Consider the following 14,660-nt stretch of genomic DNA (forward strand, 5'->3'; position numbering starts at 1 on the left):
TTAATACAGTGTCTCATGACTACCAATGAGACAGGTATTGCCAAATAAAGAAACTGCAGCCCAGAAGTCAGGCAGAGGGGAGGAGAGAGGAGAGTGAATTGGAAAGGGTGAGAATGAGGGGGAAAGGAGCCCTACTCTCCCGAGCACACAGAAAAAGAAGGTTGGCTGCTTACCTCACGAATGGACAAACTGTAATTGTGCTCATCTCTCAAGGACATGGAATTGTTGGTAGGGTTGTCATACTCATCTCGGGGCACTATTTGAAGGGTGTGTGGCTGCCCACAAGTCAACACAAGAGTAGAAAAATGGCACACAATTTTGGTCTTGGAAGGAACCACCATTCCTGGAATTAAAACAATAAAATCTAATGTTTAGAAAGGTGCTCTTTGGGATACAAAGACCCTCTCAATCAGTTAGTCCTTAAGAGCTGGATCCCGTCCCAATTTTTAGGGATAAACAACACTATTAAGAGGCAGCGAAAAAGACAGGAAATAAAGAGATTAATTCAAATGGACTTCAGGATTTATTTTTACAAATGCCCAACCACTGCAAGCACTAAACAAAATGAGAAAAGGACTTGAAGAAAACAGAACTTGAGAGTTATAGTACTTATAGTCTATAGTGCTCTAGGCTCTTCCTGTGAATGTATGAGTGAGGCAAGTTTTAAAAATCAGTGCTGAACAATCACTCAAAAAAAAAAAAGGTGTAAATCTAACAAAACAGGTACAAGGCTTGTGTGTTAAAAACTACAAAACAGAGACAGAAGAAAAAAAAAAAATCTAAACAAATGGAGAGGTACCAAGTTTATGTACTGGAACACTCAAAATAGTAAAGATGTCAATTCTCCCCAAGTTAATATACAGGTTTAACACAATTCTTACCAAAATTCCAAGAAGATATTTTTGTAGACATAAAAAAGATTAATCTAAAATTTATATAGAAAGCCAAAGGACCTAGGACAGTTAAGACAATTTTGAAAAAGAATAAAGTGTAAAGAGTCAGTTTACCTGATTTCAAGACTTATTATATAGCAATAGTAATTGAGACTGTGCAGTATTGGCAGAGGGATCCACATATAGATCAATGGAACAGAACAGAGGACCAAGAAATTAATCAGTTACTGTCGAGTCAATTCCAACTCATACCCACACAAATATGCCCACCTGATTTTTTAAAAGTGCAAAGCAATTCAATGGAGGGAGGACAGCCTTTTCAACAAACGTTACTAGAGCAACTGGACATCCATAGCCAAAAAAATGAACCTTGACCTAAGTCTCACATCTTATATACAAATTATTAACCAAGTCTCACACCTTACACACAAATTAACTCAAAATGAAACAAGTATTAAATATGAAATGTAAAACCATAAAACTTTTAGGTTAAAGAAAAGGGAGAAAATCTTTAGAATCTGGGGCTAAATGAAGAGTCCTTAGACTTCATACGAAAAGCATTATCCATGAAACGATAAATTGGACTTCATTAAAATTAATAACTTTTGCTTTGTGAAAGACCCTATTAAGAGGACAAAAAGACAAACTATAGCTGGGAGAAAATATTTGGAAACCACATATTCAACAAATACATAAAGAACTCTCAAAACTCAACAGTAAAAAAACAAACAATCCAATTAGAAAATGGGCAAAGACACGAAGAGACATTTCACCAAAGAGGATACATAGATAGCAAATAGGCCTATGGAAAGATGTTCAGCATCATTAACCATTAAAAATAACAACAAAAGAAAGTTGCCATCAAGTCAATTCCGACTCGTGGTGACCATATTTGCAAATTAAAACCACAACAGGAACTCCAGAGGATAAGCTAGATAACTAGGATCTTCTCAAAATTAAACACTTATGCTCATCAAGACTTCACCAAAAGAGTAAAAAGAGAACCTGCAGACTGGGGAAAATTTTGGGCTATGACAAATCTGACAAAGGTCTAATCTCTAAAATCTATAAGAAAATCCAATACCTCTACAACAAAAAGACAAATAATCCAATTAAAAATGGGCAAAGGAAATGAACAGACACCAAAGATGAGATTCAAGCAGCTAACAGACACATGAGGAAATGCTTGCAATCACTAGCCATTAGAGAAATGTAAATCAAAACCACAATGAGATGCCATCTCACCCTGGCATTACTGGCACAAATCAAAAACACAGAAAATAACAAATGTTGGAGCGCTGGAAGGAGATTGGAATTCTTATATACTGCTGGTGGGAATGCAAAATTGTACAACCATTTTGGAAAACCATATGGCGCTTCCTTAAAAAGCTAGAAACAGAAACACCACATGATCCAGCAATCCCACTCCTAGGAATAGATCCTAGAGAAATAAGAGCCGTCACATGAAGAGACCCATGGTTACTGCAGCATTGTTCACAACAGCAAAAAAATGGAAACAACCTAAGTGCCCATCAACAGATGAATGGATAAACTATGGTACATACACACAAAAGAGTACTACACAGCAATAAAGAACGATGATGAATCTGCAAAGCATCTCACAAAATGGATAAATCTGGAGGGGATTATGCTGAGTGAAATAAGTCAATCACTAAAGGACAAATATTGTATGAGACCACTACTATAAAAACTCATGAAAAGGTTTACACACAAAAAGAAACAATCTTTGATGGTTATGAGGGAGGGGAGGGGTGGAGTTGGAAAAACATTAAAAAGACAATAGATAAGTGGTAACTTTGGTGAAGGGTAAAACAGAACACTATATTGGGGAAGCCAGCACAGCTTGCCCAAGGCAAGGTCATGGAAGCTCCACAGACACATCCAAACTCCCTGAAGGACCAAATAACTGGGCCAAGGGCTGTGGGGACCATGGTCTCAAGGAACAACCAGCTCAACTGGCATAGCATAGTTTATAAAGAAAACGTTCTACATCCTACTTTCATCAGAAGCATATAGGGTCTTAAAAGCTTCTGAGTGGCCATCTAAGATACTCCACTGGTCTCAGCCCATCTGGAGCAGGGGAAAACCAAAGACACAAAGGAAAGATTAGTCCAACAGACTAATGGACCACAACTACCACAGCCTCCACCAGACTGAGTCCAGCACTACTAGATGGTGCCCAGTTACCACCACCAACTGCTCGGACAGGGATCACAATAAACGGTCCCAGACAGAGCTGGAGAAAAATGTAGAACACAATTCTAACTCACAAAAAGAAGACCAGACTTACTGGCCTGATGGACCCTGAGAGTATGGCCCCGGACACCCTTTTAGCTCAGTAATGAAGTCACTCCTCAGGTTAACCCTTCAGCCAAAGATTAGACAGTCCCATAAAACAAAACGAGACTAAAAGGGCACACCAGCTCACAGGCAGCAACTGGAAGGCAGGAAGGGGCAGGAAAGCTGGTAATAGGGAACCCAAGGTAGAGAAGGGAGAGTGTTGACATGTTGTAGCGTTGGTAGCCAATGTCACAAAACAATATGTATACTAATGAGAAACTAGGTTGTTCCGTAAACCTTCATCTAGAGTACAAAAAGAAAAACTACAACAGCATAGCACTACACAGTTATCGGCATGGCAAATATAAACAATAGTGGCAATATCAAATGTTGGCAAGGATGCAGAGGAACTAGATTACTCATAAAACACAACATGCTACAGCCACTCTGGAAAAGTTTGCAGTTTCTTAAGATATTAAACACTCAGCTACTATATGACCCAGCAACTGTACTCCTGGGCATTTATTTCAGAGAAATGAAAACTTATGTTCACACAAATGTTTATAATAGATCTATTCGTAATAACCAAAAACTGGAACCAACCCAGATGCCCTTCAATGGGTGAAGGGCATATTCAAACCACAGAAGACTACTTAGCAATAAAGAGCAACTGTTGATACATTCAACAACCTGGAGAATCTCCAGGGAATTATGCTGAGTGAAAAAAAGCTAATGCCAAAAGGTTACTTATTATATCACTCAGTTTATATAATATTATTAAAATGACAAAATTATACAACTTGAAAACATACTAGTGGGTTGCCAGGGGTTAAGAAATGGGTAGGCTCTGGAGAAATTGGTGTGGCTATAAAAAGGCAACAGGAGGGGTCCTTATGGTAAGGAACTATTCTGTGTCTTGGCTATATCAATGTTTATATGCTGGTTGTAATATTGTTTTATAGTTTTGTAAGATGTTGCTATGAGGGTAAACTGGGTAAGGGGTACATAGGATCTCTCTATTATTTCTGGCAACTGCATGTGACTCTACAATTATCTCAAAGAAAAAGTTTAATTCTAAAACAAAATGCTGATGCATGTTATAAGGATATGAATTGTTCTCCACTGGTGACGAGGAGATGGGGTGATGATAAATCTTGTGGAAAGGAGTTCTGAGTAAGGGATGTAAGCAAAGGAGGAGATATATGGAGGGGGAGATGGCTTCAGAGCCACCTTATCCAGAGCCTACCTCTATTACAGAGAAAGAAAACAGATCAGTCAAGCAAAGATACACAGATCTCCTTAAGGCCTCTCTCACTATGGTTTGACTCCAAAAGGTACCCAAGGTCCTATCATTTCTGTGGATATCAAACTAGCCAGTATCTAATGACACCCTCAAAAGAAAGCCAGGCAGGGCACACCGGGACTATGGGATCACAAGGCACTAAACATATGCTGCAGAACCAGGAGTCAGACATTATGCTTTTAGACTTTAAAGCATCTGTTTCCCAGCACAGAGGACATAAGAGAAAGAAATAAAAGTAGAGATAAAGGCCTCAACTGTTAGATACCAAAAGCTTGGGCACGCATTCTTCAGTGAGAAGTAAAACATACATTGGCAGCATAGGTGGAGTTAGAATCAAGGCGCTTTTACTTGAAAAGGTTTCAAAAACTGGAAGAATTTACCTCTCATCTATTCTGGCACCGTGACCCCGTAAGAATTTACCAGGCTAATGGCCTAGCAATTCCACTCCTGGAGAAATCAAAGTGTATGTCCACACAAAAACTTGTACACTAATGTTCACAGCAGGATTATTCATATAGCCAAAAGTTGAAACAATCCAAATGTCTATCCACTGACAAATGGATACACAAAGTGTGGTATATCCACATGATGGAATATTATTCAGCAATTAAAAAAAAAAAATAGTACACCATGTGTGAACCTTGAAAACATTATGCTAAGTAAAAAAACCTAGATTCAAAAGACTACATAGTTTATGATTCCGTTTATATGAAATGTCCAGAATAGGCAAATCCATAGAGACAGAAAGTCAACTGGTGGCTGCCTAGGGCTGTAGAGGATTGGGGGAAATGGGAAGTACTGTTAATAGTTATCGCAGTGGTAAAAGCAATGAACTGTTAACCGAAAAGTCAGTGATTCAAAACCACCAGCTGCTCCTTGGGAGAAAGATGTGGCTTCTGTAGAGATTTATAGCCTTGGAAACCCTATGGGGGGTCACTAGGAGTTGGAATTGGCTCGGTGGCAGTAGGTTTGGGTTTTTTTTTTTTTTTTGGTTTGCTAATAGGTATAGGGTTTCTTTCTGAGGTAATAAAAATGTTCTAAAATTAATTGTGGTGATGGTTGTACAACTAACTCTATGCATATTAAATACCACTGAATTATGTGCTTTAAATTAATGAGTTGTATCGTAGGTGAATTAAATCTTAATAAAGTTGTTATTTAAAAAAGAGAGAAAGAAAGAAAAGAACCTACCAGGTTGAAAAATTTTGTAGTAGGGACTATAGGCCACATTTAATCCACCAAGCTTCACTGTGATTTCATAACGCCCAGCCCTGCGTACAGTGAAGGCCACCTTTACCACGTTGGAGTTGGGCTCCTGAAGGACTTCCTGGGTCACTGGAATTTCCACTGCCAGCTCAACATGGGAGATGTGAACTCTTAGTCCCACAGGCCGATTTGCAGGAAAAGGCTGCCCATTCTTATAGAATAACTGCAGTGGTGAGAAGAGGGGCACCCATTAGTGAGCAGAGAGAGAACTCATTCCCCATGTGACTAGAGAAAGCATAGGGGAAGAAGGAGGTGGCTGGCAGGGCTCACACTGCTAAATCCCAGTACCCACTCACTCTTACCATCCTGTTCACAGAAACACAGGGAGGAAAAAAGCGTCTCAACATCTCAAATGAAATAATTAAATCACAAGCAAATGTTTAATCTGTTCAGAGGACAGAAGTAAAATACACCACTGAATCAAGAAAACATCAATTTAAACTTGACATTTCTTAACTACATATGCTGCCCTTCTTAGCAGCCCTTTATATTATATTATCAGTGCAAAGGTAAGTCGGCCAGTACCATTAGTACCGAGTGTACTATAGCACCAGGCAAGGGTAGTTGTGTGTTCAGCTCTCAAGCCAGGCATAACGTGGCAGTGGGGAAATTGCTGTAGGGATCAGCAAACTTTTTCCATAAAATGCCAATAGCAAATATTTTCAGTGTTGTGAGCCATACGCAACAACTCAACTGCTGGAACTATTCAAGACTGAAAGCAGCCACAGTCAATACATAATGAACGGTATGGCTGTGTTCCTATAAACCTTAATTATAGAAACAGGGAGTGAGCTTGATCTGTCCCTAGGATTGTACTTTGCTGACCTCTGATCTATAACGTCTACTCTTTTCAGTAATATTTTTCTTATTTTGAAAAGATAGCATTAAGCTTTATACTTCTTCAAAGCTAAACACCTATGAAACCAAAATGATAGAGAAATTCCTGACTCTTCAGATATTAACTAATTTCCAAGTTCCTGGGAGGGGTCGAGAGACCAGGAAAAATGTTAACATTCCAGGCCAACACCACCTACAGACTGAACCGGGCTTTGGAAAGCAAATGATTCAGAAATCCGAATGGGTATGGAGACAGAAACATTCCCTTACATGCACTCGGAAGGCCATGCTGTGGCCCACCTCATAGGGGTCCTTCCAATCCCAGGAGACTTTGCAAGACCGAGGATCCAGGTAATTTCCCCGCACGTAGTCATAAATACTCCGGTCCCCTCGGCGCTCACGGTCCTCATTCTGGAGGAAGCTGACTACACGTGCGGCAAGCTCAAAGAGGAACTTAATTGTGAAGAAGAATGCAACCACAGACACTGTGATTCCACCTATGTAAAAGAGAGAACACACACACCATCTGCCAGTTACACTTTACAGCTTCTCATTATGGAACAGGTTAGCCATCTCTCAAAAGCTGCAAGATATCAGGATGAGACTGCAAGACTTCAAAGAAACACTGCACTGGGTCACTACTCCTGTCTGTGAGTGAAAAGAGGAACTTCTATACCAGTGGTCAGTAACTATAACCTTCGTGTCAATCCCACCAACTGCTTGTTTCTGTAAATCATTTTAGTGGAACACGGCCACACTCATTTAAATATTATCTATGGCTGCTTTTGCACTACACTGATACAGTCAAGTAGTTATAACGGAGACCACATGGCCCTCAAAGCCAAAAATATTTCCTATCTAGCCCTGTACAGAAAAGGTTTGCCAACCTTTGTTTTACACCGTGGACCACATATAAGGCTCCCCTGCAACTCTCCAACCTCCACATGTGCTGGGCTTTCACAAAACTAGCAAAAAGAATGTGCATTCTGTCCCTGCCATTTGGAAGCCTTCGCCTCCCTTGTTCACTTGGCAAACTCACCACCTCATCCTTCAAGTCTCACTTCAGGCAACGAATCCTCCAAAAAGCCCTCCCCAGGCCTCCGCTAGAGTTAGCAGTTTCCTCTCCTGGGCTCCCTCACACTCGTGTACATTCATCTAGTAGAACTTTTCTCTTTTGATTTAACCGTCTTTCCTTCATGTTATGAACACCTTGAAGGCAGATTTTTGCTTTAGTCTACTTCGACTCTACAGTAAAAAGTGTCTGGCACTGACTATAATTACTCAATAAATGCTACCCAAATGAATGAATTTCACTGCCAACTCTGTGATGGTGCATTCTGGCATGAAAGGAAATATTTTTAGGTCTATTTTCAAGGGGAAAGGGGCTAGACAGGGAGGCAAAAAGGATGTAAGCAACTCTCACAAAAAGATAATAAAGAAGGTTCTTTTCATAACTTACCAATAACGTAAAACATCAGGTCTCTTCAATGCCAACAGACAGCCGAGGATCACAGCTGCAGCTGCAAAAGAAAACTTGTTTAGTCTTTTCTCCAATTCTTCCTTACAGCCATCTCAGAGTGAGACAAACCAGAGCATATGGCTTGAGCCAAACAACCCTCTCTAGTCTAGAGCCTTACTATCCCTGTCCTCTTTCTCTAGCCTGACAGGTGCCTTCAGACATATTTCAGAGAAACAAAGACTGCATCATTCATCCTAAAGATTTCCAGTTTACTGACCACCCCAGGAATACCACAAATAGCCACTTGCTTTCCTGCTAATTGGAAAGTGCAATAACATAGCTTTCATCTTCTTAGATCTGGGGATCCCAGGACAGTTTCCCTCACCCATGCAAAGTGGTACTAATTAACACAAGCAAAGAGGATAATGAAGTCACTTTCCACTTACATTTGCCTTCTGGAAGTAATCCATCTAAGCAGAAATAGCTACATAAAATGGGGATTTTAAAAAGGAAGTACTATTATCATGTTGGCATTATGTAATTAAAATGAACCCTGGGTCATCCGGATAATAAGCAGCTGGTAAGAGAAGTCATTTGTGCTATCACCAATCAGACAAACTAATGGGCCCCATGGAAGATGGGCTCAGCAGAGGCAACTGTATTTCTCATCCTAAGTGATGCTTGTCAAGGTCAGAATAGTTGAAGCAGGGACAGGAGCCTGGGGGGAAACATTCGCTGTTGTTAAACTTTTATTACTCTGTTTCCAGGACACAAGACTTCAATCTTTGAATATCCTATCATTGGAGCCATCCTAAGGTAGTGCCAAGGAAAAAAAAAACATACAATAATATCCATATCTTACCATCATTCTGTCAAATTTTAATTTTTGAGCTCAGTACAGGCTATATATGCTCTCCATTATACAATACACTGAATTCAGTCTTCTTAGAAAATTTTTTTTTCTTTTTTAAGGTTATCGGTGTCATCTCGAGCCAGTACCTTTTATCAGCTCTAGAGGATTACTTAGAGACAATTGAAAATTTCTAGGCTCAGATTTGGGAGAAACCAAGCCAGCTTTTTAAAAGGGGTATGCTTTTACTTTTATTTTATTTTTTCACTGTTTATTGTGCTGGAAAATTTTAAGAGAAAGGAACAGAAAATGGCCATTAGTTTCTCTGATAACAGTATGTCCAATGGAACCCACAAAGAACAGAGAGTTTAATGAATGACCTTCTCAAGTTTCACAAAATCACTATTCAGACTGATGTCTAAAGTCCTACCAAAAAAGAAGCCCACACTTGGAACAGCAGCACTGTCTATGCACATGTATTAAAGTGCTCCCAAAAGGATCTATTCTAAAGAGACAATATACGGACTCAAAAGGTGGGGTCACAGCTATCGAGGCCTCCTTCCCAAACGAGCATCCTGTCTCCTGGAAAGCTGCTGCCATCTCTCAAAAAGCACAATCTGTGCCTTAGAAGATGTGCTAGATGACAGTTCAACTGTCTTAGGCGCTCTCTCGGCTGAATGCCACTCAAGCTGATCCTGGATGAAAAACCTCTGGTCCTCAGGAAAGCCAGAGCGCTCAGCAGGAAATGAGTATATGTGGCTGGTGTTACAGGACTTGTGGTCTCGAGGCTCTTGCTCTTTGGAGAAATAAGGGCAGTGCCAAGTTTATGGCACAAGTCATGAGTTGGGAAAATTCCTTAATAACATGAGGTAAAGACTAGCCTTAAAAATCCTCCACAGCATCCAACATAATTGCATATAGTAACTGCAATTAATATGGATAAAATACCTGCTGAATGAACAGGGTCAAATGTCTGTTCTTTTCTTTATACAGAATGCTTAAGGATTAGGAATTTTCCAGATGGGATCTTCCTTTAAATACAGTTTTTAAAGACTTCTCTAATTAGCAGTACATTCACTTGAGCCAGTGGTTATAAGATCTTCAGCCCAAAAGTTGCCAATTTACGTCAGTTCCACGAGTACGTATCAAATATCCACCACTAGGGTCCTCTCCATGGGCTCTTACGCATGATGTAGTATCCAGTTTTATGGTTCTACCTTCATTATCTTAAGCTTTTATTTTCTACAACCGTTTCCATGGCATCTTCCACTTCCTGCTGTTCACATTTCTCCCTAAAATTATTTTGGAACTCTCCCAGAATTTAATTCAAGCACAAGGAAGCAGTATGTTAAGCCTTCAGCACACTATTTTATACAATTCAATTATGTGGGTATTTTATCTCTTTGGTGTCCTTGCCCTTATAAATACAGCAAATTGTAATACTCTAAGTTAGCAGAATAACAGAGCTCTACTCTGTCCTGTAGGTTCGCTATGAGTCGGAATCGACTCGACGGCACTGGGTTTGGTTTTGGTTTGGTTTACTCCTCTAAGCCTGGCAATTTGCTTCCGTAAGATTACAGCCATTGAAGATCCAATGCCAAACAACAGTTTAGCTTAACTAGTAAAGAATGCCTGCCTTGAGCGTTACACTCTTTTAAGATCTATATATATGGGATCAGACTAACAGCAGCAACTCAAAAGATCAGATAGGAACCTGAGGGGGCACTGAGTTTATGTCAATGAGGAAGGAAAACTCAGAAAAAGTGGGTGAGAACAGTTGCACAGCTCGAAGAAAGTAATCAATGTCACTGAATTGTACAAGTAGAAACTGTTGAATTGGTGTTACATTTTGCTATGTATATTTTCAACAACAAAAAATGAAAGAAAACCCTGTGGAGTGCAATTCTACTCTGACACCCATGAAGTCACCATGTGTCAGAATCAACTCTACGTAAAGGGTTTGCTTTTTTCATTTGTGTTATTGTTTTTATTGAGCCATTTACCATAAACCAAGCACGCATTAAGTGCCATACATGTATTAGCCTAAGTAATTGTCACAACTTGGTGAGAAAGGCACTATTCTTCTCGTTTTATAGATTAAAAAAAGCTAGGCTTTGAAAAGTTAACTTGCCGAACATCTCACAGCTAGCTGAGTGACACTGCTAAGACTCTGAAGCCCAATGCTCTTACTTAACCTTACACAATACCAAATCATGAAAAAGAATGGAATCATAAAGACAGTAAAGCATTTGAGAGAAAAGATGTAATAAAGCAGGTAAATCAAAGTATGAAAGATACTAACCACTCTTGCTGGGAGGAATCTTACAGTGAAGCTAAAATTAGAAAAAGGCTCTTAAGGTACTTTTTTTAATCTTTGGAAATAAAAATTAAGCATGACAAAGGAAAATGGAATGCAGCATCAATTATCTAGCACAGAAATATTACTTCCTTACTAAAGAATTCTGGGTAAATTGCTTAATACCACAGCACTTTGGCTCACACTACCTACAAAGGTGAGGAGGGGATACTTGAAAATACCTATCTCAAGAGAATGTTAGAAAGCTGATTTGACATACATGTTCTAAAGCCCTTTGCATTTCTATTTATTTATTTTCGTATAAAGATTCATAATTACAATATCAAATTAAGTTTTAGCCCTAACACTGAAGATCAGTCATGAAAAATGCAACACTGACTTCTCCATACTCCAGGTTACCCCGCTGGGGGAACTGTCAATTCTTAGCACACCTGTGATCTTCAACATCTATCAGCCCTTGCTGAAGAGGCTTAGAAACTGGTCCCTGGATCCATGTTCTGCATCCCAATAATAACAGAATCTTTTTTTGTGTGTGTGCTTTAAGTGAAAGTTTACAAATCAAGTCACTCTCTCATACAAAAATTTATATACGCCTTGTTATACACTCCTAATTGCTCTCCCCCTAACGAGAGAGCACACTCCTTCCCTCCACTCTCTCTTTTTGTGTCAATTCAGCCAGCTTCAGACCCTCTCTGCCCTCTCATCTCCTCTCCAGACAGGAGATGCTAACATAGTCTCATGTGTCTACTTGATCCAAGAAGCTCATTCTTCAACCATATCATTTTCTATCCCATTGTCCAGTCCAATCCCTATGTGAAGAGTCGGCTTTGAGAATGGTTCCTGTCTTGGGCTAACAGACGGTCTGGGGACCATGACCACTGGGGTGCTTCTAATCTCAATCAGACCATTAAAACAATTGAATCTTAACTTATTCTATTACCTTACCTTTAAACGAGGGCCCATGTTCTGAGAACTGAGAGGGGCACTCCTATTCACCAAAGCAGATCACTTTTGCCCTTTTCACCTTTATCTTCCAACTTCCACATGGAAAAAAAAAAACTGCAAGGTCAACAGAAAGGGTCTGTCCATCAGACCTTCACTGGGATGTGTCACGACAAGCAGAGCGTCAATGTTTTTCGAATGAACTGGGTAAATTCCAGGCTGGAGAAATATAGCCCAAGAACGTCATCCCGGGACTTCTCTCTAGTGCAGGGCACAATTAGCCACAAGATGCATCTCTTCTGGTGTTCCAGGATGCTATTCTTAAAAAAAAAAAAAAAAAAATTAGTGGAATAGGTTTTTATTTCTGAAAGAGAATCCCTAGAAAACAAAAAAGAGAAGGTAGAACAGGCAGTGGAAACCCTGGCACACTAAGAATAATGAAGAGTGGAGCCCTGGGGGTGTAGTGGTTAAGAGTTATGGCTACTAACCAAATGGTCTGTAGTTTGAATCCACCAGTCACTTCTTGGAAACCCTACAGGGCAGTTCTACTCTGTACTATAGGGTCAATATGAGTTGAAATCAACTGGGTGGCAACGGGTATTTTTGGGTTTGGTAAACTCTGACCAAGCTTTCCCAATTAAAACTCCACAGCTTCCCTGAGGTCATTCTCCAAATCCACAATCAACGTCAACTGGCAACTTCAGTGCTTGTAACCGTGCCACTCCCCAGGAGGAAGCTCAAGCACACCAGCTGATCCCAGGCCTCCTGTAGAAGCAAACTAGAGCGCAGATTTAAAGAGTGAGCTTCACCACAACCACATGCCCAGTTTGAGGTTAATGGAGATGCAGCACACGGTCTGGAAACAACTGTGAAGAAAAATGAGACAAAAGCCTAGGTAGGTGGTGCCAGGTTAGGGAAGGCCTTATAAACCCTGATAACGAATCAAGACAATATCCAGTTGAAAAGAGGAAACCAAGAGTTTTAAAACCTGATCATCAGCTTATGCGGTCTGTTCCCTTTGTGCTCAGGTATGTATTTGCAAGACATGTTAAACAAAGCTGATTTTATCTTTAAATCAGTAAAATCTGCTACTCTGAGTAGAAAAAAAAAAAGTGTGAACTTTCAAGATAAATCGCCTAGTAAAGTTCAATAAAGTCGGTCTGTAACGTCCAAAGATACTCATGAACTAAATGTAGCAGAAAGGGGGTTTGTGGCTATGCAATATAAAGACACAGCTGCTGTAAAACGAATGAGAAGAGACTAATGAAAACAGTCTCTTACCACGTGGCAGGGCTTTATAAATATTAACTCACAACCCCAGGACATAGATATTATTACTCCTATTTTACGGATGAGTTAAAACTGAGGCACAGAAAAGTTAAGGTACTTTCCCAAGGCCACGCACAATAAATAGTAGAGCTGAGTCCAACCCAGGCAATCCGGATCCAGAATTCATGCTTTTAACGCCTATTCTACTGCATCTTCACCATGGTGGCGCGGTTGTTAAGAGCTGTGCTGCTAACCAAAAGGTCAGCAGTTTGAATCCACCAGCCACTCCCTGGAAACGCTATGGGGCAGTTCTACTCTGTCCTGTAAGGTTGCTATGAATCAGAATTGACTCGACAGGCAACAGGTTTGCCTTGGCTTGGTATAGCATTTATTTTAAAATATGGCAATAGACTTGCCAAAGACATGAGCCAAAATCTGGGTCACCTAGCAACTGGCACCAGCCTAAAGAATCCACAAACAAGAGAATGACTGCATAAACTATGAGATCCATATAAGAGATCTTTCCATAAGAGAATATTATATGAGCATTAAAAATGACATTTATTAAGGAGTAACAACACAGGGAAATGCTCATAAAATACATTTTAAATGAAAAAGCAGGCCAAAATTGTTTACGTGGTATGAGCATAATTGTAGAATACATAAAGAAGACTAGAAGGAAAAACATAAAAATGTCAATAGTATTCATATCTGGTGTATGGCATTTTAAGTAATTTTTGTTTTTCTACTTATGCCTTTTAGTGTTTTCCAAATTTTTAACAATGCAAGGATACATTAAAAAAATTTTTTTTTACTTCTGAAAAACATACTTTTTAGAGACCCATTCTCCCAAAAAAGGGGGGAAACCAGGAGTAAGGCCCCAGACGTTCTTTTAGCTCAGTAATGAAGTCACTCCTCAGGTTCACCCTTCAGCCAAAGATTAGACAGGCCCATAAAACAAAATGAGACTACAGGGGCACACCAGCCCAGGGGCAAGGACTAGGAGGCGGGAGGGGACAGGAAAGCTGGTAATAGGGAACTCAAGGTCGAGAAGGGAGAGTGTTGACATGTCATCGGGTTGCTAACCAATGTAATAAAACAACATGTGTACTAACTGTTTAATGAGAACCTAGTTTGTTCTGTAAATCTTCATCAAAAGTACAATAATTTTTTTTAACAAGGGGTGGGGAAACAGACAAGTTATGCTTTTTTTTGAGTAAAGA

At 39.8% G+C, this 14,660-nt stretch overlaps 1 protein-coding gene across 5 annotated transcripts in view; it reads right to left on the reverse strand.

Moving 5' to 3' along the window:
* AREL1 (apoptosis resistant E3 ubiquitin protein ligase 1) overlaps positions 1-14,660 on the reverse strand; it is a 41,493-nt gene that overhangs the window by 13,644 nt on the left and 13,189 nt on the right. For 3 of the 5 annotated variants that reach the window (XM_049897786.1, XM_049897788.1, XM_049897787.1), the window contains exons 2-6: positions 12,172-12,488; positions 8,060-8,120; positions 6,871-7,097; positions 5,689-5,926; positions 174-343 (exon numbers count right to left, since the gene is read on the reverse strand). In XM_049897786.1, coding sequence (XP_049753743.1) covers positions 174-343; positions 5,689-5,926; positions 6,871-7,097; positions 8,060-8,075 — 651 coding nt within the window. In that variant the 5' untranslated portion in view covers positions 8,076-8,120; positions 12,172-12,488. The remainder of the gene's footprint in view (positions 1-173; positions 344-5,688; positions 5,927-6,870; positions 7,098-8,059; positions 8,121-12,171; positions 12,489-14,660) is intronic. The other 2 variants (XM_049897789.1, XM_049897785.1) reach the window with 2 other exon arrangements.

Source organism: Elephas maximus, chromosome 10 (assembly GCF_024166365.1).
Source record: "Elephas maximus indicus isolate mEleMax1 chromosome 10, mEleMax1 primary haplotype, whole genome shotgun sequence".
Taxonomy (NCBI): Eukaryota; Metazoa; Chordata; class Mammalia; order Proboscidea; family Elephantidae; genus Elephas; species Elephas maximus.